General features: G+C 43.6%; 1 protein-coding gene across 3 annotated transcripts in view; it reads left to right on the plus strand.

Annotated features, from left to right (window-relative positions):
• The window catches only part of LOC306941235 (pleckstrin homology domain-containing family G member 3-like), a 104,472-nt gene that overhangs the window by 12,496 nt on the left and 64,357 nt on the right, over window positions 1-27,619 (plus strand). For 2 of the 3 annotated variants that reach the window (XM_079526570.1, XM_079526572.1), the window contains exon 2: window positions 4,879-4,933. The exons of the other annotated variant lie outside the window; for it this stretch is intronic. In XM_079526570.1, coding sequence (XP_079382696.1) covers window positions 4,879-4,933 — 55 coding nt within the window. The remainder of the gene's footprint in view (window positions 1-4,878; window positions 4,934-27,619) is intronic. 3 annotated transcript variants of the gene reach the window in all.

Consider the following 27,619-nt stretch of genomic DNA (forward strand, 5'->3'; position numbering starts at 1 on the left):
CGTCCTGTTATAGCGCCACCAGGAGGCCGCTTTGTGCAAAACAAGTTTTTGGACAGTACACCTACAGATTTTGTCCAAACATCACGCAAATTGGTACACAGTCTCTCTAGAGCCATTCAACGACACGGGTCTTTTCAGATTTCTCAGACTCCATCCTGATTGGCTAAGATTGGCTTCCAAAGTTTGCAGGAGTGCTCATTTTCAAACAAAATGCTGCAAATCATGGACACATCCTGTGATTCCCGTGAAATTGTGCACGCACATTCCCACTAGGCCGAGGAAGAAATGCCATGTGAACATTTTCAACTCAGCCTCATGGTGGCGCTATAACTCGCCGAAAAGTGTTTTTACCTCTAACTGCACGGATCTGTGGATAACTTTGTATGCCAACTCCCTAGAGGCCAAGGAAAAACCTTTGCCTGGAATTTTTCACATCTGCTCTTTATAGCGCCACCAGGAGGCCAACATATGTAAAACACATTTTCTAATATTACTCCTTCAAATGGCCGTAAAATACACTGACCCCTGTGTCTTCTGTGTGTCATGGCTGTCTTTGATTTTAGAAAACATAACTAGAAAAAGTGCCCTTCTGGGCACAGGTCTCCACCAGGAGGATAGGAGTGTGTGTGATGTTTGGCAAAATGTTTAGGAGCAATATAAACGTGTGTGTGTGTGTGTGTGTGTGTGTGTGTGTGTGTGTGTGTGTGTGTGTGTGTGTGTGTGTGTGTGTGTGTGTGTGTGTGTGTGTGTGTGTGTGTGTGTGTGTGTGTGTGTGTGTGTGTGTGTGTGTGTGTGTGTGAGACGCGGCTTGGCCTGTTGTAGCGCCACCATGAGGCTGATTTGAAAACTGTCAAGTGGCATTTCTTCCAAAGCCTATATATGCATGCACAGTTTCACCACAATTGGACGCTGCGTTGAGTAGTTGTGGCGATTTGTAAACGGGTACAAAGCGGGCTACTCCTGAAAAGTTTAGAAGCCAATCGTAGCCAATTAGGGTGGATTATGAGAAATCAAACAAACCCGTCTTGATCACATGACTATGAAGAGCATGTGTACCGATTTGCGTGAAATTTGGATAAAATCTGAAGGAGTAATATTAGAAAATGTGTTTTACATATGTCGGCCTCCTGGTGGCAGATGTGAAAAATTCCAGGCAAAGGTTTTTCCTTGGCCTCTAGGGAGTTGGCATACAAAGTTATCCACAGATCCGTGCAGTTAGAGGTAAAAACACTTTTCGGCCACCATGAGGCCGAGTTGAAAATGTTCATGTGGCATTTCCTCCTCGGCCTAGTGGGAATGTGCGTGCACAATTTCACACGATGTGTTCATGATTTGCAGCATTTTGTTTGAAACTGAGCACTCCTGCGAACTTTGGAAGCCAATCTTAGCCAATCAGGATGGAGTCTGAGAAATGTGAAAGACCCGTTTCGTTGAATGGCTCTAGAGAGACTGTGTACCAATTTGCGTGATGTTTGGACAAAATCTGTAGGTGTACTGTTCCAAAAACTTGTTTTGCACAAAGCGGCCTCCTGGTGGCGCTATAACAGGCCGTTCTGGAAATTTTGGGGCAGAGGTTCATCGTTGGCATCCAGGGAGTGTGTTTGCAAAATTTGGCATTGACCGGGTTAACGGTGCCGGGGATTAGCTGTTCACAGACGGTAGGACACACATATGGACACACGGACACACGGATGGACGGACGGAGTGCAAAACATACTCTCTCCCCATGCCTTCGGCCTGGTGGAGACAATGAAGTGACATTATTCCGGTAGAGTGTCTCAGCCCTAGCGGTCGCTTTCTCGCCTTTAACCCATTTTGGGCGGGAACCCCTTTTGGTGTTAGCATTATGTTATGCTTTAGCTATTGAAAAATAGCAGATCTACAAGCTCATAGCGCGCCACCGAGTGGCGCGCTACAAGCTTGTATGTCTGCTATTTTTGAAAAATCAAAGAACCACTGACATAGAAACATAGCTTTTTCAGAAAACTGTCAGGATGTAGAAGACATTTTTAGAATCTGATCTCAGGCCAAAATGGATTAAGGTGTCTTTTTTTTCAACAATATATTTATTTTCCTTTTTACACACAAATGACAATACAAATATACAAAAAACAACAACAATGAACAGTACAAGACAATTACTGATATAAAGAAAGCAAAACAACAATAACCAAAAACAACAAAACAAAACAAAAAACAACAACAACAGCACTACTCCTCTTCAGCTCCATCCATTAAATGTGACAAATTATTGTTCTTTATGTATCTCATAAAACGGCCCCACACCTCCTGAAACATTTCTTGTTTGTCCTTAAGAATGTATGCAATCTTTTCCAAAGGTAGACATAAAGACAATTCTCTGAACCACTGTGTAATACTTGGTTTGTCCGGCCTCTTCCAGGTCAATGCTATCACTCTCTTAGCTTGTAAAAGACATATATCTATAAACATTTGTTCATTACGCTTTATCTTGTGTCCCTCCGGATACAGACCGAGCAGGAAGAACTTTGTTTCTGGTACAATATTTATTGACAAAATCTTCTGTATTTCCTGCCCGACCTTCCCCCAAAACTCAATCAATTTTGGACAGGACCATAGACAGTGGAACAATGTGCCTCTATCTTCACCGCATCTGGTGCATACATCTGGAATATTACAATTATACTTATTAAGTTTAACTGGTGTGATGTACACTCTCATAAGCCAATTGTATTGTAGAAGTTTTAGACGAGTATTCCCAGTCTGGGATTGAGCTTGTGCACAAGCCGTACTCCATTGTTCCACTGTTAAATCCTCCTGAATATCTGTTCTCCAGGCATTAAGCCTATCTTCCGAGGATTCCGGAGAAAAGTCAACCAATAGGGCGTAGAAATCTGATATTAACCCCCTTCCGAATGGGTCACCAAAGCTTTCTCCAGCACAGACATGGATGGGGCCAGCATGGATTGCCCCAGATTAGTTCTAATAAAGTCCCTCAGTTGCAGATATTTAAAGAAGTGTTTGCGAGGGATATCATATTTAATGACCAGTTCCTCAAACGAGAGCATACTCCCCCGACCCCTCTCAAATACATCCCTTAATTGACCTATTCCCCTATCAGCCCACAATTTAAACCCCCCATCAGCTCTACCTGGCACAAATTGATTATTACCCCATATTGGGCTGAAGCGAGAGAGACGTGGATGTTCTCCCAAAAATATATTAACCTCATGCCAGACTTCAATCATTGTTTTAACTATAGGATTGCTTGTAATTCTTTTTAGGTTTTTATAAGTATCTGAGTAAATATAAAGGGGGAGTGGTAACTTCAAGGAGCTTGATTCCACATCTTTCCATGCCGGCGCCGCATCCGTTGTAAAGTAGAACATTAGTGTTCTCAATTGAGCTGCCCAAAAATACCACAGCAAGTTAGGACACTGTAATCCTCCCCTATCATAGGGTAGATAAAGTAAGGACAATCTAAGTCTAGGACGTCTATTGTTCCAAATAAAGTTGGTAAACAATTTCCTGGTTCTAGAAAAGAAGTTTGGTGGAGGTGACAAGGGTACGTTTTGAAATAAATACAATAGCTTGGGAAGTACATTCATTTTGAGTATATTAATTCTGCCGATCAAAGATATTGAAAGACTTGACCATCTATTAATTGAATTTTCGATTGTGGCTAAAATTGGGTTATAATTGGCATTCACAACCTCTTCCAACCTTGGCACGATTTGGATTCCCAAATAAGTAAAGGCATTTACTGGTCTGAAGTGACGAACATGACCGGGAGGGTTTGATCTTTCTTCCGAGTTCAGAAGCATAATGGATGACTTAGAGTTGGGATTAAGGTGTCTTACTGGTTTACTGGTATCCTTTTTTTTTTTTAAAGATATCTTTTTTGCGGCTTACGCCTTTTATTGGTTTTTGAAGGGACAGACAGTAGGCTGACAGGAAATGGGAGAGAGATGGGGGAAGACATGCAGTAAAGGCCGTGTCGGGCTCGGGAGTCGAACCCGCGGCACACTGCGTCGGGTGCCCAGACGGTTTCGCCACCGCCTGGGCGTTTACTGGTATCCTATATCAAATGTACATAATGTTAAGCTTTGTTGTTTAGACTGGCTCATTGTATACTTGGTATCCTTGGTTTCCCTGAGGCACGGCATTGTTCTCTCTGCATTCTAGATTTATCTTGTTTATTGACAAATAAATCATGTTTATTCAGCTTTTCCACCCCACACCAAGTAAAGTCGCTCTGGATAAGAGCGTCTGCCAAATGCAAACCTTGTAGTTGTCTATGAGTCGAGCGTATTTGAGAGGATTGTCGCACCTTAAACCCGTTCTGTACGGGAACCCCCTTTGGGTGTTTTAAGCGTTACGTTATACTTTAGCTGTTGAAAAAAAGTAAAAAATAGCAGATCTACAAGCTCATGGCACGGCACTCGGTGCCGCGCTATGAGCTTGTAGGCGGCCAATTACATATATTTCTTTGTCGGTCCTTGACATGAAAATGTTTGAGAACCACTGACATAGAAACATAGGACCCTATTATGCATGTCTTAAGTACCAGGTCTTATTACTTAACTTAAGACCTGGAGGCGTGATCAATGCCATTTGGCTATTCTGAGTGGCCAAACAGCATTGACCACGCCTCCAGGTCTTAAGTTAAGTCATAAGACCTGGTACTTAAGACACGCATAATAGGGCCCATAGGGTTTTCAGAAAACTGTCATGATTTAGAAGACATTTTGTAGAATCGTCCTCGGGTCTAAATGGGTTAAACAGTACTGTCGACGTGTACAAGAAGAGGTTGATATCTCTGTCTGCAGACGTACAGATATCTATGTACAGAAACAGATCTCTACAGATAACTCTTGTTCCTTGTGCCCATGTCTGCAGATGCCTGAAGAAGGATCTGTCAACCCTTCAAATGAAGAAGGACCCATGGGTGAAGGTAAGAGCTGACCACATTTGGTGGAAATAGCAGATCTACAAGGTCCCCCAGGTTACTTTAGTTTGTCTCCCAGGGGAGAAACTAGAACGTTGTCTTGGACACAAACGAAGACCCGCACTGCAGCACACATGAATACAATACAATACTGTACATATACAACAAAGGCACATGATTATATTTCCACGCGTGGACCTCGCACCTCCTGCCATGCAGTGTTGTTTTCGTCGACTAAAACGAAGAATGATCGTCAAAGTAAATTTTTCCACTGATGAAAACTAAATGGAAACTACATGAAAACTAAGCTATGATGACTAAAACTAAGACTAAATATACTGACGATTTCGTCAGCATATATAAACTAGACTAAAATGTTAGGAAGGGACTATAGTGGACAAGAGATCCAGTATAAGTCATTTACACTTGGTTGCATTCTGAAAATATCCGATCTACAAGCTCACAACGTGTCTGGCTGGGTGGGTGGGTGCGTCTGAGCACGAAAACAGCATGGTTGTTTTTCACCACCTGTGCGCAACCTAACACACACACAAACACACACGCACATATTAACTATGGTGATTGTGGGTGTGCCAGTACAGTGACAGTACAGTACAGTAGAGCAGGGGTTCTCAACCCGTGGGTCGCGACCCCTCGGGGGGTCGCCAAATTATTTTAGGGGGTCCCCAAATTATTTAAAAAAAAAAAATATTTTTTTTTTTTTTCACGATTTTTCAAAATTTTCCCACCCAAAATGGGTTAAGGTTATTGTAGCAGTCAATTTATATTGGGGGTCGGGAGGGGGCGAGGCGGGGGTCCCGAGACATTGCCAAAGCATTTCCGGGGGTCCCCGGCCAAAAACGTTGAGAACCCCTGCAGTAGAGGGTACAGTAGAGGGACCCCCACACGGTAACTCTGTCATTTCTCAACCGTTTCGGACGCGGGGCGTCTCGCCGGAATTGGGCCGGCACCCTGGGTGCGTTCCTGGCTGTGGGTCTGGAACTCCCCCATACGTTTCATTCCAAAGACTATGACTAAACTAAAATAGAAATGTGCTGACAAAAATAACACTGCTACCATGAGTGCATTAACCCAGGGGTTCTCAACGTTTTTGGCCGGGGACCCCCGGAAATGCTTTGGCAATGGCTCGGGACCCCCACCCCGCCCCCTCCCGACCCCCAATATAAATTGACTGCTACAATAACCTTAACCCATTTTGGGCAGGAACCCCTTTTGGTGTTTTAAGCATTGTTATAATTTAGCTATTGAAAAATAGCAGATCTACAAGCTCATAGCGCGCCACCGAGTGGCGCGCTACGAGCTTGTAGGTCTGCTATTTTAGAAAAACTCGTGAAAATAAAAAAATAAAAAAATCTTTTTTTATTTTTTATTTTTTTTGAAAATAATTTGGGGACCCCCTAAAATAATTTGGCGACCCCCCGAGGGGTCGCGACCCACGGGTTGAGAACCCCTGCATTAACCTAGGGGTCAGACACCATTTTCTTAGCCCATGACCAATGGTACAAGCTCACATGCGACACATTGTAGGGCTTGTAGATCTGCCATTTCCGGTGAAGAGATTTGATTTAGAGGTGTGTGTGTGGGGGAGTAGAGGGCCTTATGGTCGATTCATGCTCCTTCTGTAAATAAACTATTCATCATATAGGTCGATTTAAAGGAGAATTCCATGCTAGAAGGCTTTCTTGCCTTTCTTTGTAGTTGTTACGTCCCCACCAAAGAGGTCCAGGTGTTATTTTGTGCAAAATCTCCTTATTGGCTATTTCCCCTACCATAAGCCCTATATGAATTGAATTGAATTGAATGGGGCTATGGGGTGTTGTGCTAATTTGCTTATTTCCATTGCTCAAAATTATTATTTTTTTGTATATATCCTCTCTTCATAATGTAAATAATATCCCAAGTGGCACACTTTACTACTTATTTCGATGGAAATAAGCAAATTAGCACAACACCCCATAGCCCCATTCAATTCCCATTCATATTCTTATGATAGGGGAAATAGCCAATAAGGAGTTTTTGCACAACAAAACACCTGGACCTCTTTGGTGGGGACGTAACAACTACAAAGAAAGGTAAGAAAGCCTTCTAGCATGGAATTCTCCTTTAATAGCTAGATTGATACGGTCGTGAGTCACCGCAGTGGGGGCAGCCATGTTTGTTGTTTGACGCTGTCGAGTGACGGGGCTGTTGGCCAATCAGCTGCTGCGATCAGATTTTCGATCGAGACCCTGACCAGAATCGCCAGGACATATTCTTTTTAACCCATTTTGGGCGGGAACCCCTTTTGGTGTTTTAAGCATCTTATACTATAGCTATTGACAAATAGCAGATCTACAAGCTCATAGCGCGGCACCGAGCTTGTAGGTCTGCTATTTTTGAAAAATCGTGAAAATGTACAGTATAGTGCAAATCTTTGAATATATATATTCTTTCAGAGCGAACGTTTTTAACTCAAATCTTTGCTTCTGGGAGGGTCCCTGGAACGACATATTTTCAGATGGGGGGGGGGGGTCGGCAGCCAATTGCATATACTCTTGGGGGTCCTTGACATATAAATGTTTGAGAATGACTGACATAGAAACATGGGTTTTTCAGAAAACTGTCAGGATTTAGAAGGCATTTGTAGAATTGTCCTCAGGTCTAAAATGGGTTAATGGTAGCGATTCAGGGCTGGAGCCAGGCTAACAGAGGGCCCTATATATCAAGGTTTTTTTTTTTGCCTCTCCAATCTACTTTGGATACTTTGCATTTCTACTTGCCCTGCCTATAGGGGGCGCCAGGTACTGGTAGCTTGCTAGCTGTGCAGCGCGGTATACAGTAAAATTCTCTCGCAGTATATTTCCCAATTCCATTAGTCCTTTGATTGTGTTTAGAAAACGCTACAGGACACGAGTTTCTTCCAAATGAAATCATTCTATTTAAATGTAAAGTAGGTAGTACCGAGTTCCAACATGCCCGCCCCTGGGCATGTCTGGACCGGTTCTGCTTACCTCTTTGTTGTTTTTTTGTGCTTGCCTGGGCATTTGGGCATTTAGTCCTTGTTGTGGGACCCTTGTGTATATAATAAGTCCGGCAGCCGAGGTGGACGGGTGGGAAATTTGGTATTTGGCCTAAAATATTGTCTATATACATTCATTCATGAATCCACTCCACTTGCTGACCGGCGGAACGTATTGGGCAATTCTTTTTGTATAGGGGTTTCTTGTGACCCTACCATTAACATCCTATGGCAGGCAAAAATGTAAAAAATGTCAAACTTTCCTTTTGCTTTAAGTAGCATGTCAAACTAGGGTGTTTTCATGATTCTGAATCCATTCCAAGCATTAGTTTTGCACAAAATACACTCCTTGGGCTAAAAACGGCCATATAAGTCATGACAAATGTGATGAGGTCAGCACATTTTGGGCAAGTGGCTATGGCTGCTTTTAGCCCAAGGAGTGTATTTTGTGCAAAACTAATGCTTGGAATGGATTCAGAATCATGAAAACGGCCTAGTTTGACATGTCACATGCTACTTAAAGCAAAAGGAAAGTTTGACATTTTTGCCTGCCATAGGATGTTAATGGTAGGGTCACAAAGAAACCCCTATACAAAAAAATTGCCCAATAGTGACAGCCAGTCAGCAAGTGGATTCATGAATGTATGTATATAGACAATATTTTAGGCCAATAAAAAAGACTATATACCAAATTTCACACTTTAAACAAAAGAAGCCTGTCGGCTGCCGGACTATAAGCCTTGCAGAGCCATGAGGCCCATAGGGGGAGGAGCCTATCTCCTGTTTCTGTAGCCATGAGGCCCATAGGGGCAGGAGCCTATCTCCTGTTTCTGTAGCCATGAGGCCCATAGGGGCAGGAGCCTATCTCCTGTTTCTGTAGCCATGAGGCCCATAGGGGCAGGAGCCTATCTCCTGTTTCTGTAGCCATGAGGCACATAGGGGCAGGAGCCTATCTCCTGTTTCTGTAGCCATGAGGCCCATAAGGGCAGGAGCCTATCTCCTGTTTCTGTAGCCATGAGGCCCATAGGGGCAGGAGCCTATCTCCTGTTTCTGTAGCCATGAGGCCCATAGGGCACGAGCCTATATCCTATTTCTGTAGCCATGAGGCCCATAGGGCAGGAGCCTATCTCCTGTTTCTGTAAGTAAGTAAGTAAATATTATTTGTAAAGCACCTTTCAAGACAAAGTCACAAGGTGCTGAACAGAACACAGAACAAGCAATCAACAAGTTAAAACCAAACAGGAAATCATAGCACAAAAAAGTAAAAAGACAATAAATAATTTAACGAGACCAATAACAAGGCAAAATCTCAAAACATAGGCAGGTGAGAAAAATACATACGGAATAAATGTGTCTTTAGCTCTTAATGTAAGACCCGGATACATTTCTACTTGTAAAAAAGAGATTTCAACCTTACTACTACTTTGTACTACTAGGACTTATGTTAAAAAAATATGTAAAAAAAAAAAATGTTATGCACATTAATAATAATTATTAAAATAATAATAATAAATTAATAATTTACATTCGGTGGATATCTTTCACAATAATACATGATACATGTTCTAGACATTCTAATGATCACACAAATATATGTATTACATGCATTTTAGTTACTTTTATCAGGGTTAAAGATGAAAGGTCATAGGTCAATTTTGATTAGAAATTGCACTGAGTCCAGAGATTTTGAAGTTGTGTAAATCTGTGCCTCTGTGGGGGGTATTTATATGCAAATATCATGACCAATGGCATTGCAAGACTAAACAATGAACATCAATGATGATGTTTAGGTGAAAAAAGAATAGAAAAAAATAAATTATAATTAAGTGATTAATTAAAATAAAAATGTTACCGAGAAGCATCGTTGGGTCTTACCGGGAGTCTACTGACTCAGCATTTTTTTTTAACATGAGGGGCAGGGCATTCCAAAGAGTAGGAGCAACCACTGCGAAAGCCCAGTCGCCCTTTGTTTTAAGTTTAGTCCCAGGTATCTTCAGTAGGTATTTGTCCGAGGACCTAAGGGGTCTTACATTAGGTTTTGGGGGCAGTAGGTCACGAATATATGAAGGGGCCAGCCCGTGTAATGCTTTATAGGTTGTTAAAATAATTTTAAAATCAATTCTGGCCTTAATTGGAAGCCAGTGCAATGCGGCTAATACAGGAGTTATGTGGGCCCTACGGTTGGTATTTGTGAGAATTCTAGCTGCAGTGTTTTGAATCAATTGAAGACGGGATAGAGATGAATGGTTTTAGCATGGTGTAGAGACCGTTACAATAGTCTAAATGGGAGGATATGAATGCATGTATGATTTTTTCAAGGTCTTGAGGTGACAGAATTGACTTAATTTTTGCAATGTTGCGCTGATGGTAGAAGCAGGATTGAGTGATCTTTTTAATGTGACATTCAAGGTTCATGTGGGTGTCAAAAAAGACACCCAGGTTCCTTGCTGGGTTTGACGTTGGTTGCCAGTGGACCAAGGGATTGACGGATTTCGTTAGAGATAGTTTCGGGGCCTATGATAAGTATTTCGGTTTTGTCTGCGTTTAGTTGTAGGAAATTTAGTGTCATCCAATTATTTATGGCGGTTAATCAGTCATGCATGACTGAGAGTTTGGAGAGGTTGTTTTGTTTAAAAGAAAGATATAATTGTGTCATCAGTGTAACAGTGGTACAAGATGCCTTCGAAGGTATTAATAAGAGTGCCTAGGGGGAGCATATAAAGGGAAAACAGAATTGGACCAAGTATGGAACCCTGGGGGACCCCACAGGTCAGGGGAGCTGAGGGGGAGGCAAAACTGTCCACAGCAACAGCCACGCTTCTACCAGACAAGTACAAGGAAAACCAATCGAGGGCCAGCCCAGTTAAACCAACCCACTGATGGAGTCGATCGAGAAGAATGGCATGATCAATGGTGTCAAATGCTGCGCTTAGGTCAAGGAGCAGCAGCATTGAACACTCACCAACATCTGCCCTCATAAGAATGTCACTGGAGACTCTTAGGAGAGCGGTCTCAGTGCTGTGCATTTGACGGAAACCGGACTGGAATTTGTCAAATAGGCTGTTATTGTTGAGAAACTGTAATAATTGATTGCAGACTACTTTTTCTAATAATTTTGAAATTAAGGTGAGTTTGGAGATTGGTCTATAGTTGCTGAAAACTAGGGGGTCAAGGGTAAGTTTTTTTAAGAGTGGCTGAGTAATAGCGTGTTTAAAGTGATCAGGGACACAACCAGAGGATAGGGAGCTGTTGATGATTTCCAGAATATGAGGGCCAAGGCTGTTAAAAACGTCTTTAAAAAGTGCAGTAGGAATAGTGTCAATAGGACTAGAGGAAGGGTGCATATGTGACACAATAGGTGAAAGATCAGCTAAGGAGATGATGTTAAACTGGGAAAAAGAGGGAACTGGAGGAGGATGGACAGCTATGGTTATGCTAGATGGGGTGATATTAGACCTTATGTTATCAACTTTGTGTATAAAGAATGCTAAGAAACGTTCACAGTCAGCATCAGAGAAAACAGGAATTGGGGGGAGCTGGGTTTACTAAAGTGTTAATGACTGAAAAAAGGGCTTTTGGCTTGTTTTTATTGAGGTTGATTAAATTGGAGAAATATGTGGATCTGGCCTCATCGATTTTTTGGTTAAAGGCAAATAAAAGTTCCTTCATGTGTGTGAAATGGACTGTCTCCCTAGATTTGTTCCACCGCCGCTCTACCTTTCGGCATTCCCTTTTTAGACTGCGGATGTCGTCGTTTATCCATGGGGAGGGGTTGACGGCACCGGAACATTTATTTTTTATTTTGAGGGGGGGCGACTACATCTAGGGTAGATAAACAAAGAGAGTTAAAATGGGACACAAGGTCATTTGTGTCAGTGGGAACAATTTCATTTGTAGTGAGAGCTGAGAAAACAGAGGAGAACATTTCTGCAGAGGTGTTGTTTAGATCAGGGGTTCTCAACGTTTTTGGCCGGGGACCCCCGGAAATGCTTTGACAATATATCTCGGGACCCCTGCCCCGCCCCCTCCCGACCCCCAATATAAATTGACTGCTACAATAACCTTAACCCATTTTGGGCGGGAACCCCTTTTGGTGTTTTAAGCATTATGTTATAATTTAGCTATTGAAAAATAGCAGATCTACAAGCTCATAGCGCGCCACCAATTGGCGCGCTACGAGCTTGTAGGTCTGCTATTTTTGAAAAAACGTGAAAATTAAAAAAAAAAAAATATATATATATATATATATTTTTTTTGAAAATAATTTGGGGACCCCCTAAAATAATTTGGCGACCCCCCGAGGGGTCGCGACCCACGGGTTGAGAACCCCTGGTTTAGATGGCGAGAGCGGATAGAGCGTTTGATGGGTTGGGATTCAGCGGTAAAATCAATGTTAAAAATAATGTATTTGTGGTCAGAGAGAAAAAACTCACCCAGACAAAGAGAGTCAAGTTTCAGACCCAGAGTAAAAACGAGATCCAATGTGTGACCTTGATCATGTGTAGGTCCGGATACGTGCTGTGTGAGATTGAAAGATTGTGTTAATAAATTCAACGGCCGAGTTATCAGAGGGATTTTCTATGTGTAGGTTGAAATCGCCCGTCAAGACCAGGTTGTCAGCCATCATAACAACGGAGGATAAAAATTCAGAGAATTCAGTTAAAAAAACCTCATTTTTGGAACCTGCAGGTGGGCGATAGCACAATAGGATAAAAAGAGGTTTAGCAGCTCCAATCCTAAGCAGGAGTGCTTCAAAAGTGTTCAAATTATCAATGTCCACCGAGCGGCAGGTGAATTGTTTGGAGAAAACAGCAGCAAGGCCACCTCCACGGCCGGACAACCTAGGAGAATTTACCATACTACAGGCAGCGGGACACAATTTGTTCACTGTAATGTTGTCTTTTTCTTTTAACCATGTCTCTGTCAAGAACAAAAAATCAAGATGTTGAGATTTAAAAAAGTCCCTTATAACAAAGGGTTTGTTTACAGGCTGACCTGACATTAATTAAGGCCATTTTAAATGAGATAAACTTGGTGGGGGGGGGCTATAAGGAGGCGAGAAATGTGACTGAGGTTTGATGGGTTTGTAGGGTGTCTAGTCCTAATGAGAACAGGAATAGACAGAGGGCAGGAAATGGAAAAGGAGTCAGCATGACCCGGAGGGAGATGCTTATGATCAGTGGAGTGTATTGCTATGGTAGGATCATGCTGGGGTGCATATCACTTACAGCTGAATGCAATGAAGTGAATGTATTGAGTGATTAACAGTTTCGTGCCTTGTGGACTAGGGTGAAGGCCATCTTGCTTATAGAGGAGTGTGCGCGTCCAGAAACTGTCAAAATTGCTATTCCATTTTTCAAACAGAAGGCTTTTTGCCATTCATGTAAGCTCAAGAGCCTACTGAAATGTTCGGGACTCTTTGAGGGGGCGGGAATTGGGCCAGAAAAAACGCAGGTTTTTCCTAGGCTCTGAACAGTAGTGGCGAGTGATTCGAGCTCATCCATGAGCCTGACAGAATTTCGGTTCAAAACATCGTTTGAGCCAATATGGAAAAATAATATGTGTGCTGTGGGGTGGTGATCTAGAATGACAGGGACCAATTCAATGAGATTATGGACTTTAGCACCGGGAAGGCAGTAGGTGATGGCTCCAGGAATCACAACAGAGCGGATCAATGCCAAAAAGTATAATTTCCGAAGAAATATCGTTTAGGCATCCACCCTTATAAATAGAAAGTTTGGACCAGAGGGGAAAGTTTTCAATATTGACCATCGGGGCAGTGGAAGTAGTGGTCTCAGTTACTGTGATTGGAATTTCGGCATTATCGACAATAATCTCTGAAAAGGAGTCTTCCCTAGTGACGATTAGCCCCCGCTGTGGCCAGCGCGACGCTGGGGCGACCCCCATTCACATTGACAGCAGCAACAAACGAGAGAGAATTGACAGGGATTCCCTTGCCGATGGTGACGTCACGATTTCCCACAGCTGTGGGAGAGAGCAGAGTGGTGGTGGGAGCATGGACGGACAGCTGGATAGAAGGAGGTGAGGGGGTTCGTCGTCGAGAGCGTTTGTTGTGACTATTTACGGGGGTCGAGGGCAGGAGCCTATCTCCTGTTTCTGTAGCCATGAGGTCCATAGGGCAGGAGCCTATCTCCTGTTTCTGTAGCCATGAGGCCCATAGGGCAGGAGCCTATCTCCTGTTTCTGTAGCCATGAAGCCCATAGGGCAGGAGCCTATGTCCTGTTTCTGTAGCCATGAGGCCCAGGCCATAGGACAGGAGCCTATCTCCTGTTTCTGTAGCCATGAGGTCCATAGGGCAGGAGCCTATCTCCTGTTTCTGTAGCCATGAGGCCCATAGGGCAGGAGCCTATCTCCTGTTTCTGCAGCCACGAGGCCCATAGGACAGGAGCCTATCTCCTGTTTCTGTAGCCATGAGGCCCATAGGGCAGGAGCCTATCTCCTGTTTCTGTAGCCATGAGGCCCATAGGGCAGGAGCCTATCTCCTGTTTCTGTAGCCATGAGGCCCAGGCCATAGGACAGGAGCCTATCTCCTGTTTCTGTAGCCATGAGGCCCATAGGGCAGGAGCCTATCTCCTGTTTCTGTAGCCATGAGGCCCATCGGGGCCGGTTCCGAGTACAGAGTACCCGATACCAGAACAACTCTATATGTCACAGGGACTGATATTACCCCAATCCAACCCTTGATGCTGCAGAGTGCCAAGCAGGGAGGCGCCACTGGGTCCCATTTTTTTAGAGTCTTTGGTATGACCCGGCCGGGGATCGAACCCCGACCTCCCAGTCTCAGGGCGGAGCTCAGTCAACAAGAACAAAAAGAGAGCAGATCTACAAGCTATCGACACGTTGGGATACGACACTGTGTGTTTTTTTAAAGTGTGCACCTGTGACGTGCTGCTGGTCAGGGCAGGCCGTCTGTGGCTCGTGGACAGCGTTGTTTTTGGCAGCAAATTTGATTTTAGTTTTAATCATATAGTCTCTTCAATAGTTTTCATTTAGTTTTAGCGCGACACGTTGTGAGCTTGTAGATCGGCTATTTTCAGCATGCAACCAATTGTAAAATGTATTATACTGGATCTCTTCTCCACTGGTCCCTTCCTAACATTTTAGTCTAGTTTTTATTTGTTGACGAAATTGTCAGTATATTTAGTCTTAGTTTTAGTCACCATAGCATAGTTTTCATGTAGTTTCCCTGTAGTTTTCATCAGTGGAAAAAGGTAGTCGACGGACATTTTTCGTCTTCGTTTTAGTCGACAAAAAGGATCGTGAGGGAGAAGACTGACGGGGCACACTTTCACCCCGTTTGGTGTTTTAAAGCATTGTTATAATTTAGCTATTGAAAAATAGCAGATCTACAAGCTCAGAGCACGGCACCGAGTGCCGCGCTATGAACTTGTAGGTCTGCTATTTTTGAAAATTCGTGAAAATGTGCCTCAAATCTTTGAATATTACAGAGTGAACATTTTAATTCAAATCTTTGCTTCTGAAGGGTCCCTGGAACAACATATTTTCAGATGGGGTCGGAGGCCAATTACATATAATTTTTGGGGTCCTTGAAGTGAAATATTGAGAACCACTGATACAGAAACATAAGAGAACATAAGAAAACTGTCATGATTTAGAAGACATTTGTAGAATCGTCTTCAGGTCTAAATGGGTTAAAGGTTTCATGACATTCTATTTTTCTTTTTTCTTTTAGGTTTCATGACCTCAATTTCCCACCCACACAACCTGAACTTTGAACGTTCAGCGGGTTTTTTTCCTGTGGTCTGGGGGCTTTCTCTGTGTGTTCTGAAGCCTTTTGAGCTGCAATGGAAACCGGGGCAAAATCCCTCAACGGTGACATCTGCTGGCACAATTGTTATGTCATTATATGGGATTTGTGGACGCTTTACCTCACAGTCCACAGGCCAATCAGAGCACTCGTTTGAAAACCCCCAGACCACAGAAAATCGACTGAATGTTAAAAGTTCAGGTTTTTTGGGTGCAATTGAGCTCAGAAAACCAAAAAAGAAAAGTTTCCCTTTAACGACTACTATAGGTTAGTGGTTCCCAAACTTTTGAGCTTGCGACCCCAGAAGAGAGAGAACACACACGCAGATAATGATTACAATTATCATTTTCATTTTTTTTTTCATATTCCAATTTCCGCTCCTTTCCAAACGACCCCTGCTTTGAAAACCACCGTCCGTCCGTCCGTCCGTCCGTCCGTCCGTCCGTCCGTCCGTCCTACACACACACACACACACACACACACACACACACACACACACACACACCGTCCCGACTCCCACACCAGAACCACTGCTCCCACCCAACGGAACACTGGGCTGATTGTATTGTGTGTGTGTGTGTGTGTGTGTGTGTGTGTGTGTGTGTGTGTGTGTGTGTGTGTGTGTGTGTGTGTGTGTGTGTGTGTGTGTGTGTGTGTGTGTGTGTGTGTGTGTGTGTGTGTGTGTGTGTGTGTGTGTGTGTGTGTGTGTGTGTGTGTGTGTGTGTGCGCGCGCGAGACAGAGACTGACCCTCGCATTAGGCTCTCCAGTAGAATCACAATAGTCTTCTGTGCATGGGCTTGCGGCCAATCGGAGCACACATGTGATAAGATGGCTGCCACCATATGATGATGCAGCCTCAACCCCGTGCTTCTCAAAATATGCTTTCATGTCAAGGACCCCCAAATCTATCTATATTTGACTCCCCATCTGAAAAGGACTTGAAGAAGTTATTAACAGTATAGAATTTCAAATGAAAGCACAACTCGATACAAAAACTGTTACTGTGTCCGACACACTGATAAAGCGTTACACTTGTTTACAACAGGGTCCACCATTTTCAATTCATCAGAACATTTAGAGGCGTACAAATATATACTTCTATACAAAAAATCACACCTGTGTGAACTGAGTGGTGCAACTCCCCTCTCCCCTCTCCCCCTGCCTCTCTGTCTCTCTCTCTCTCTCTCTCTCTCTCTCTCTCTCTCTCTCTCTCTCTCTCTCTCTCTCTCTCTGTAATTAGCAGGCAACAGTGCAACACTATCTCTCTCGGTTTCTGGCACAACAGCACCACACTTTTGCCCCTACTGGTACTCTCAACATAGTCACATAGGTTAGGACGGACATTGCTGTTCCTTGGAGTGGTTGCGCCACTCAAAAAAAGCAAACAGGAAATCACCATATAAGGAGGTAAACAGGGGAGAAAAAAACTCAGACGGGAGTAGCAGAGTATGACTCATGCTTAATCTGTCTCCTTCCTTCAATCTGCCTGAGCAGTTTCTTTTACAAACCAAAGCTGTGGAATGTATTGTGATCTGCGTTTGAAGCAGATTCTATAATTGCGTTTAGGTCTAGTTGTTCGGCGCTGTGGAACACGTCATGAGGTGAAGGATGCATTCCATTTAGGTTTTAGTCATAGTTTTACTAACTCGTCTGAAATGTTTTTAGTATTAATTTAAGTCTTCTTTTAGTTGAAGCATCGCAAGATTGTAGACGCCTCGATGGCGTCGTAATGCTTGATTTGTACTTGCCCCCGTTCAGGACGGGAACCCCTTTTTTGTGTTTTAAGCATTACGTTATACTTTAGCTGTTGAAAAATAGCAGATATACGAGCTTGTTGATCTGCTATTTTTGAATTTTTTTGAAAATGTGTCGCAAATCTTTGAATATACCGGTATGTTCTTATATTCTTTCAGAGTGAATGTTTTTAACTCAAATCTTTGCTTCTGGGTGGGGTCCCTGGAACAACATATTTTCAGATGGGGGTCGGCGGCCAAATACAGATAATTCTGGGGGTCCTTCACATGAAAATGTTGAGCACCACCGACATACAGTAGAAACATAGGGTTTTTCAGAAAACTGTCATGATTTAGAAGACATTTTTTTTAGAATCGGCCTCAGGTCTAAATGGGTTAACCTGCGTGCCGGAAATAGCCGATCCACAAGCTCCCAACAACGCGCCACAGTGATGGGCTTGTAGATCAGCTATTTTCAGAGCCTAACTAACCCCCGAGCCCAACCAAGCATGGAATTACATCATGTCTTGGACTCTTAGTTCTACTGGATCTCTTCTCCACTATTCCCTCCCTAACTAATTTTAGTCTAATTTTTATAATTTTTCCAATATATTTAGTCATAGCTTTAATCATCATAGCTTCGTTTTTGTCATTGTATCTATCTATCTATCCATCTATCCATCTATCCATCCATCTATCCATCTATCCATCTATCCATCTATCTGGAGAGGAGAGGAGAGGAGAGGAGAGGAGAGGAGAGGAGAGGAGAGGAGAGGAGAGGAGAGGAGAGGAGAGAGTGCAGTACTCTACTCTGGCCAACAGGTGTCCCTGGGAGAGGATCAGACAGCTCTCTCTCTCTCTCTCTCTCTCTCTCTCTCTCTCATATCCTGTAATTGGATAGAAGTTGCTCTGTGTTCACACTAGGACAGAGAGCGTTCAGGTGTGTGTTTGTGCAGGCAGACAGACAGACAGACAGACAGACAGACAGACAGAGGGGACGCTATGGAATTGCTCTCATCTCTACAGAGGACAGACTGACTGACGTCATTTAAAAGGTACGTCAGGATCTCATAACAAACCTTTCATAGAGACAGACAGACGGCGTATTTTTTTTCATTTTGGTTTTGTCGACAGAGATTGAGTTATTAGAGCATTGGTCTTCAACCAGCGGTCCTCCGGGGACCCCCACAGTGGTCCTTGAGGTGGTCCCCAGCTAAGTGGCGGAGAGTCTGTGACCAAATGGACCCTTTATAGATCTTTAAAGGTATATTCAGTGATTTGACTTAATTCAAATATCACTTATTTTTTCTTTTTTTCTGGATAATCCTCCCTACTATAGAGTGTGCTGACCATATAAGGAGTTCCTCCCTGTCCCCAGTGAGCCCCTGGGGTCAAAAAACCCTAGTTTCAGTTTTGGTGGCGGGTGGCAAAGCCTTCATCCAATCAGGATGAGAGGGGCCTTCCTCCAATCATGATCGAGTGGGGGCGGGCCTTGGTGCACATGCTGTTGGCCTGTTGCACTTCCCCCCACTGTAGAGCGTGCATGTGCACATTTTGTTACCGGGGCGGACTGGGTGGTTTTCCAAATCACCCAAATCACTGAATGCTCCTTTAACTATTGTTAAAATGAGTAACAGATCTACAAGTTTGAGAGGCGGCGTGACCTTATTTAGTGTCCATTTAGTTTTCATTTAGTTTTCCTCAGTGAAAAAATGTAGTCGACGAACATTTTTCGTCTTAGTTTTAGTCGACGAAAACAACACCGGAAGGATGATATCTCCTTTGTCATTATGTGCTAAAGCAGAGGTTCCCAGCCACTGGTACTATGGTACCACCGGTGGTATGAAATATTGCAGGGGTTCTCAACGTTTTTGGCCGGGGACCCCCAAAAATGCTTTGGCAACATTACATTACATTACAGTCATTTAGCAGACGCTTTTATCCAAAGCGACTTACAATACGTCTCGGGACCCCCGCCCCGTCCCCTCCCGACCCCCAATATAAATTGACTGCTACAATAACCTTAAACCATTTTGGGCGGGAACCCCTTTTGGTGTTTTAAGCATTGTTATAATTTAGCTATTTAAAAATAGCAGATCTACAAGCTCATAGCGCGCCACCGAGTGGCGCGCTACGAGCTTGTAGGTCTGCTATTTTTGAAAAATCGTGAAAAAAAAAAAAATAACCCCCTAAAATAATTTGGAATGAAATGTGGAATGAAATATTTTATATTACTAGTTCTTCTGACCAAGCAATTTTGGTTGAAATAGGCTCTCCAGCCGTGCTGAAATGAGCACGACAGCAACACCTCGCCGTTGATAGAAGATTTGAGAACGGATGAATCATATTATGAAATATCATCAGTTGTGCTGATTAGTTTTGTCAGCAGCAGCAGCAAGATTGGCTTAGGATTAGAACAAAAACAAAACAATTAAAAGAATAAATTACATTTTCCTCCTGTAGTATACAGGAAATCTATGGAAAATACAGGATCAACCTCAAACTAATTGCAAAAAATCCATTCCAAGCATTAGTTTTGCATAAAAAAACCTCCTTGGGCTGAAAACGTCCATAGCCGTCATCACAAATGTGATGAGGTCAGCACAGTGGCTATGGACACATGTTTCCCAATGAGCGTTTTTATGCAAAACTAATGCTTGGAATTGATTCAGCATCATGAAAACCCCCTAGTTTGACATTTGTCACATGCTACTTAAAGCAAAAGGAAACTTAGAAAATATTTCCCTTTTATATAGGATGTCAATGGTGGCCATACTGTACAGGCCATTTTCAACACTTTCCCCTCAGACAATTCCAGGCAACCTTTTTTCTGATATATTGAAGATGCAAAATCAGCTGAGTTTGGATTTTTTTGCAATTAGTTTGAGGTCTACAGGACTACTGTGTTAATAGCTGAATAGGATGGGGCAGGTCTACGCTCCTGTATAATAATGGTGGTACTTTGAGAGACAGATATGTTCTGTGGTGGTACTTGGTATAAAAAGGTTGAAAACCCAGTGCTTAACACTTACAGCGCTAGCATTTATTGAAAAATTAGGATCTAATTCATATATGTCAAACTCAAGGCCCGGGGGCCAAATCAGTCCCGTGAGTGAATTATCTTTGGCCCGCGGAATGATATTTAATTAGTATTAGAACTGGCCCTCTGGTATACTGCACGGACCACCATAATACTACAAGTCCGCCAATGCACTGTGAGTGCATTGGCACATATCACATACTATGAAAGCAGTGCTTGGTGAGGATCATAGAACAGGAAACTGAGCTTAATAATAATGCATTTTCAGTTTTAAATGCATTTACTTTTTTGCTGTTTGCCTGGGATGTCCTCATGACCGCGGTGCCCATGTGTTGAAACACAGTCCGGCCCTCGACCTCGACCGATTTCTTTATTTTGGCCCACTGTGTATTTGAGTTTGACATCCCTGATCTAATTCACAGCAGCATTTTTCCCATTTGAGCTCTTATTTTGAAAAGCCACATTTCCAGACAACCGGAAGTAGTATTATCCTAGTAAGCTCAACGGAGCCTGGGGAGGCCTTGTTTACAAGATCGATCTATGTCGGTGCACTGGAGAGGTCCACATCGTCGGCTCTGTGCCGTCAAAGAAACGTTGTTTTGACCAAAAATGCCATCTGGGACAAGGAATAGGAGATACAGGCGATTGAAAGAAACGGATAGAACGGATTATTATGGTGCCGATGATCTAAGAAGGGCGACGGAGTCTTGTCACAACAACAGCTAGCTATCAGATGCTAACATAAGTAGCATTATGGCTCGATCGATCGAATGCACTATAAAAGCGCAATTGCCATTAATCAACGGCAATGGCGGTAAGCGTAGTATCAAAACATGGCGCTGAAAGAATTAAGTACACAGGCACACTGCACACACTAGATTAAGATTGTTACAATGTAACTGGTTGATGCACCCCTTATATGACGCCAGCTAAATTACATCAGATTCATGAAAAATAATTCCAGACCTTTGTGTTAAATGTGAGCAGTCGACTTTGGGCACACAGTTTTTTCCACTGTATGTGGGGAATGCAGAGAAATTGTGGCATTTCGGAGTGAGATCACACAAATCATTTATAGAAAGCTGGATATACGAGTACCATTGTTTGGATCCGAAACGTTGCATTTTTGGGGTTGTACCCCTGTAACCCAGAACTAGAGACTGGCAGGGCACTGCGTCAGGCACCCAGAACTAGAGACTGGCAGGGCACTGCGTCAGGTACCCAGAACTAGAGACTGGCAGGGCACTGCATCAGGCACCCAGGACTAGAGACTGGCAGGGCACTGCGTCAGGTACCCAGAACTAGAGACTGGCAGGGCACTGCGTCAGGTACCCAGAACTAGAGACTGGCAGGGCACTGCGTCAGGTACCCAGAACTAGAGACTGGCAGGGCACTGCGTCAGGCACCCAGAACTAGAGACTGGCAGGGCACTGCGTCAGGCACCCAGAACTAGAGACTGGCAGGGCACTGCGTCAGGTACCCAGAACTAGAGACTGGCAGGGCACTGCGTCAGGTACCCAGAACTAGAGACTGGCAGGGCACTGCGTCAGGCACCCAGAACTAGAGACTGGCAGGGCACTGCATCAGGCACCCAGGACTAGAGACTGGCAGGGCACTGCGTCAGGTACCCAGAACTAGAGACTGGCAGGGCACTGCGTCAGGTACCCAGAACTAGAGACTGGCAGGGCACTGCGTCAGGCACCCAGAACTAGAGACTGGCAGGGCACTGCGTCAGACACCCATAACTAGAGACTGGCAGGGCACTGCATCAGGCACCCAGAACTAGAGACTGGCAGGGCACTGCGTCAGGTACCCAGAACTAGAGACTGGCAGGGCACTGCGTCAGGCACCCAGAACTAGAGACTGGCAGGGCACTGCGTCAGGTACCCAGAACTAGAGACTGGCAGGGCACTGCGTCAGGTACCCAGAACTAGAGACTGGCAGGGCACTGCGTCAGGCACCCAGAACTAGAGACTGGCAGGGCACTGCGTCAGACACCCATAACTAGAGACTGGCAGGGCACTGCATCAGGCACCCAGAACTAGAGACTGGCAGGGCACTGCATCAGGCACCCAGAACTAGAGACTGGCAGGGCACTGCGTCAGGCGCCCAGAACTAGAGACTGGCAGGGCACTGCGTCAGGTACCCAGAACTAGAGACTGGTAGGGCACTGCGTCAGGCACCCAGAACTTGAGGCAAGTAAATTGACCCTATGGGAGCCAACCCAGGGCAAAGCCAGGAGGGGAAAGAAGCGTATACCACCTATGTAGACGTGCTGCGGCGCGACAGCTTATAGCTGTCAACACTGCAGAGCTCAAGAACCTGATGTTACATGATAGGAGAGTGTGGAGGGTGATCCAAGAATCCTGAGTTGGGGTTGGCTAGACCTCACTCTCGCAGTAACTAACTAACTATAGACTAACTAACTGTAGACATGTCGTTACTCCAAACACTCGGAGACCACGAGCAAGACAATTTTGGGCTTGGGGGCCTTTTACCTAACTCTTAACCCATTCAGGCCTGACGTCGAAATTAAAAAAAAAATTCTTCAAAATCCTGACAGTTTTCTGAAAAACCTTATGTTTCTGTATCAGTGGTTCTCACTATTTCATGTCAAAGACCCCAAAAATGTAATATGCCTCCGCCCCCCATGTGAAAATATGTTGTTCCAGGAACCCCCCCAGAAGCAAAGATTTGAGTTAAAATGTTCACTCTGTAATAATATATACTCAAAGATTTTCGAGGGGCTAGCGCCCCTCGAAAAAGGGGGTACAATAAGTGGTTACTCAACAAAAAAATAAAAAGTACTCGTATCTCGTAAAAATTAAGTAAATCTAGTTGCAGTCTCACTGTCTAATCTCGAGCCGGGGGCCACCGATTGGGTTAATTACTGGTGGGAACCTAATGAATGTCAGCTGTCAGATTTACATACAGTAATCAGGACCTCGATGTCTGTGTCAGATTTACATAACGAGGACCTCGTCACTACAGCCTGCATGCGCTCCTGAGCAAGGCATTATATGTGAAAAATAGCAGATCTACAAGCTAGATCTGAGCTCAGAGCTTGTAGATCTGCTATTTTTGAAATAATTGTGAAAATGTGGCGCAAATTTTTGAATATGTATTCTTTCAGAGCGAACGTTTTTAACTCAAATCTTTGCTTGGGGGGGGGGGGGGGGCTGGAACAACATATTTTCAGATGGGGTCAGAGACCAAATACATATAATTGTGGGGGTCCTTGTCATGAAGAAGGTTGAGCACCATAGAAACTAGGGTTTTTCAGAAAACGTTCAGGATTTAGAAGACATCGTCTGCTCAGACTTTTGTGAGCACCCCGGACAGCTTTCAAGCAGCTCGATTCAGTATTTTACTATTTATGTATTCTATATTCATTTTAGCTCTCCCGCCCCCTTCCTATACAAACCCATTGTAACTTCAACCTCTTGTAACTCCAACATTTTAACCATGTTATATTAATCGAAAACACCTTTCCTTTTTTCTGGTGACTGATATTGTCCTCCTAATGCATGGGGTGCCTGTGTTTTTTTTCAATATTGTTTTTTTCCTTTATAATAAAATATAAAAAAGGAAAATGCACAGAAGCAGCCAGAGAAAACCCGGGAAGAAATTATTGGAAGAACAATATATTAAACAAATAAAGCTTGTAGATTTTCAGCATGCCTCTAAAGCCATTTCGATGCCATCAAGGCCCGCTAAAATACATTTTAGTTGACCAAATCAACTGTAGATTTAATCGACTAAAATCTTATGATGTTTAGTCGACTAAAACTAGACTAAAACTAAAAACATTTAAGATGACTAAAATATGACTAAAACGAAATGGAATTTCACCCAAAAGACTATGACTAAAACGACATAAAAATCTACCGTCAAATCAACAATTACAATTTAGGCATTTAGCCGGGGCTCTAAATGCAGAACGATTTACAGTAAGCAAGAACAACACAATACGTCAGATACATAGAAATAGTCATCAAGGATCATAAGCAAGCTGAGAACCTATAATATCCGTCTAACAGTGGAATATCTGTATACAATGAAACTATAAGTATGCACTATAGAGTGCTGCTATATGCTATAAATTACACAAGTTTAGCCTTTGCATACGCATGTAAGGTCGCTGAGGCTAGTCGAGGCTAGTGCAAACTAGGGCATTAAGCAACTAGTCGACTATTCAACTAGTCGACTAGTAAATCCACTAGTCGACCTTGTTGGTACTAGTTGACTAGTTGATAAGACAAAAATAAAAAGATAAATTCCCCCGCTTTTGTAGTTCTCAAAATCAGGTAGATTATAGTTATAGTCACCAATGTACACAGTTTTTAAATGTACAAATATTTATTTCCAATTCATTTATTTTCATTTTTTTATAATAGGTAGTTAACTAGTCGACTAGTAATCTAGGCAACTAGTCAACTAGTAAAAATGACTAGAAGTGAATGCCCTAGTGCAAACTGCTAGCGCTATAGTTGCAGGTGGGGTTATACAGTACGAAGATGATTGCGTGGTTGTAAAGTGAGTTTTTGCCGTGCCGCCAGCGAAGGGAATGAAGACGGCTAGTGCATGGGGCCGGAGCCAAATACCATGCAGACACAATGCTGCCTTTCAAAGCTTCGGCTGAAAAGTGTGTCAGTATCTTGACTCATTGGTTCCCAAAGTGGGGTCCGGGGACCCCCAGGGGTCCTTGATGGAGTTCCAGGAGGTCCCCAGCTAAATGATAGTTTGGAACCAAATGGACCTTTATGTGTCTGTAACTCTGAGAGTACCAATTGTACACTCTCAAAGTTTAATTAATATTGATTTTACAATCTAAATTGGGGGTCCCAGAGATGAAAATTCCATTAAATGGGGGTCCCTGGAACAACATATTTTCAGATGGGGGGTGGAGGCCAATTACATATAGTTTTTGGGGTCCTTGACATGAAATATTGCACCACTGATATACAGAAACATAAGGTTTTTCAGAAAACTGTCAGACTGGGTTAAACACCCCCTCCTATGTCCAGCGTTGAGGGTGCGTGTAAACACAAACATTGTCCCAACACAAACGTTTGAATGCCATTGATAATGAATGGCCAGTTTTGAGTGTTTGTGTGAAACACTTAACGTTATACGTAAACACAAACATTGAAGACGAAGGTGGACGAAGGTGGCCGGAATGAGACGATGTATGATGATGAGAGCGCCCCTCATTTCACACAGGTGTGAATAATAAAATCACACCCGTGTGAACTGAGTGGTGTAAGGTCTTATATAGACTGATCAGCTGTGGTCTGACGTAATGTCTGACGTAATGAAATCACACCCGTGTGAACTGGGTGACCGTAGCAACCATGCTCCTTTTTTTGGCACAGACAGACAGACAGACTAACAAAGCCAGTTGTAGGAGTGGTTTACACCACTCAAAAAATGTTTAATCTCTTCGAACCTCAATCTACACTATTGGATAAGACCTTCATTTATCCCACTGGGATAAATGCCTGCCTGCCTGCCTGCCTGCCTGCCTGTCTGCCTGCCTGTCTGTCTGTCTGTCTGCCTGTCTGCCTGCCTGCCTGCGGTGTTGGTGTCTCTGCTGAAGGGAAGGTCTCGGCAGGAAGTGAAGACGGGCTGATTCATACAATAATAACGTGTGGTTATTGTGGCTTGACCTGTGCTATTGTGCAAGCTGAGATTGAAAGGTGCACACGTCATGCAGTGCACTCGTATCGTGTGTGCGCGCCTGTGTGCGTGCCTGCGTGCGTGCCTGTGTGTGTGCGCGTGCGTGCCCTATGCTGCACGATTCTTGCTCGGCTTTTCCCCTCCACAAGAATTGAGATCACGATTCTCACACTATTATCTTTTTTTCCATGACAAAAAATGTATTGAAGAAAAAACATAAAACAAAAACACAAGAGTAACAAAAAATTAATTGGACATGAAGTGAGCCAGCTATAGTGCGGCACACGATTCTTCACAAAATGAGATTGTATAATACAGTAGGTCTCTGAATCTAGAAGATCTCAGATTTGTTTTGCGATTAATCGTGCAGCAGCAGCAGCAGCACCAGTGCAGTCCACCACCATGTCATGAGTTTGTGACAGGTCACTACAGGCTGCCACAGGCAGGGTTGTGGGTCCAATTCCCCCGGCTCACTCAGTGAGAAAGGCCGCCCGCCTTGCTTTTTCCCTTATCCCATTTTGGGGCAGGGAACCCCTTTTGGTGTTTTAAGCATTATGTTATTCTTTATCTATTGTGGCGCAAATCTTTGAATATAATGCTTTCTGCCTGCCTGCCTGCCTGCCTGCCTGCCTGCCTGCCTGCCTGCCTGCCTGCCTGCCTGCCTGTCTGTCTGTCTGTCTGTCTGTCTGTCTGTCTGTCTGTCTGTCTGTCTGTGTGTGCGTGCGCGTCTGTGAATGAATGACCCATATGATGACAGTGAATGGAGACTATATAAAATGCTAATTCATGGAGCACAGCAGAACCGATTTAAAACATGATGGACAGTCATTGATGTAAATAGGTTTTCAATGTATAATGACTCCCGGGATGCAGGGATGGTCTTTTAGATCAGGGGTTCTCAACCCGTGGTTCGCGACCCCCAGGGGGGTCGCCAAATTAATTGGGGGGGTCCCCAAATTATTTTCATAGTACACATGCATAAACTTTCCTTAATGATTATATCTGGTTTCAATATTCATTTATGATATATTTTCTGTAATATTAAGGTTATTTTTGCAGTCAGTTTGTATTGGGGGTGGGGAGGGGGGAGGGGGCGTGGGTCGCGAGACATGGCCAAAGCATTTCTGGGGGTCCCCAGCCAAAAACGTTGAGAACCCCTGTTTTAGATGAGTCCCAGGGACATTTTATGAGTCCCACTTCAACAACGATAGGATATTTTGCCATTTTTACAAATTGCAGCAACTCCCATTTCATTTCATATGGTTATATATGTGGTTATATTCATGTAGAAAACAGAAGAAGAAATGATTATTATAACTAAAGCTAGCAAAATGCAGTGGCTCAGAGGTGGAGTGGGCGGTATAGAGGGTATGCGCGTGACATCATCATCAAACCAGGAAGTTATGCAGGAATGCCTACTGAGTGGCTAAA

Source organism: Electrona antarctica, assembly GCF_951216825.1.
Source record: "Electrona antarctica genome assembly, chromosome: 17".
NCBI classification, from domain to species: domain Eukaryota; kingdom Metazoa; phylum Chordata; class Actinopteri; order Myctophiformes; family Myctophidae; genus Electrona; species Electrona antarctica.